Source organism: Eimeria mitis, genomic scaffold, assembly GCF_000499745.2.
Source record: "Eimeria mitis Houghton genomic scaffold, Emh_scaff5035, whole genome shotgun sequence".
NCBI classification, from domain to species: domain Eukaryota; phylum Apicomplexa; class Conoidasida; order Eucoccidiorida; family Eimeriidae; genus Eimeria; species Eimeria mitis.
Window position 1 is genome coordinate 1772 of NW_013573332.1, and position 868 is coordinate 2639.

At 61.3% G+C, this 868-nt stretch overlaps 1 protein-coding gene across 1 annotated transcript in view; it reads right to left on the reverse strand.

Annotated features, from left to right (window-relative positions):
* Positions 1-868, reverse strand: part of EMH_0079330 (uncharacterized protein) — a gene marked incomplete at both ends in the record, with an annotated part of 3774 nt that overhangs the window by 1610 nt on the left and 1296 nt on the right. Inside the window, one exon of the mRNA XM_013500123.1 lies at positions 1-866. Within this exon, the coding sequence (XP_013355577.1) occupies positions 1-866 (866 nt within the window). The remainder of the gene's footprint in view (positions 867-868) is intronic.

Genomic DNA, 868 nt, shown 5'->3' on the forward strand with positions numbered 1-868 from the left:
GGGTTGATGCTGCAGCTGTCTCCATAGGGGCAAGAAGGGGCAGCTCACCGCGGAGACAGCAAAGCTGCTGCGGCGGTTGGGGGGCCGCCGCAGGTGCAGCAGCTCCTGCTGCCAGCTGCAGCAGATAGCTGCATGCGTTCCTGCTGCAGTATCAGGGTAAGAAAGGGGGAAATCACTGCTGCTGCTGCTGCTGCTGCTGCTGCTGCTCATGCTGCTGCTGCTGCTGCTACTCTCCAGCTCCTGCTTACGCTTGTCTCCGTACCCTATAGGGTATACACCCAATCTACACAGCAGCACAAACAAACGAGCAGCAGCAGCACCTGCTGGCAGCAGCAAGTCAAAACCATTGCTGCTGTTGCTGCTGCTGCTGCACCGAATGCTGCTGCTCCTGCTGCTGCTGCTGCTGCTGCTGCTGCTGCTGTGGGGCCCCAGAAACCCTGACACTCCTTCAGCACCAAAACTACCGTGGGCAATCAGCAGCACAGGAACTGTAGTCCGCCTTGCTGCTGCTGCTGCTGGTGCTGCTGCTGCTGCTGCTGCTGCAGTCGATGAGCCTGCTGCTGCTGCTGCTGCTGCTGCAGAGGGAAGACACAAGTCTGTAATTGGTGGGCTCGCAGCAGCAGCAGCTGCTGCTGCAGCGGATGCAGGGTCAACACCCGCAATAGCAGCAGCAGCTGTTGCTGCTGCTGCTGCCGCTGCTGCTGCTGCTGCTGCTGCTGCAGCTGCTGCTGCTGCTTCCGCCTCAGCCTCCGGCACAGCCAGGGGGAGGGGACAGCCCAAGTCTTCCTCGTCCTCAAGTGCTGCTGCAGGTGTGCCTGCTGCCGTTTGCCTTTGGGTGGCTCGACTATCTGCTGCTGCACCCAGCTGC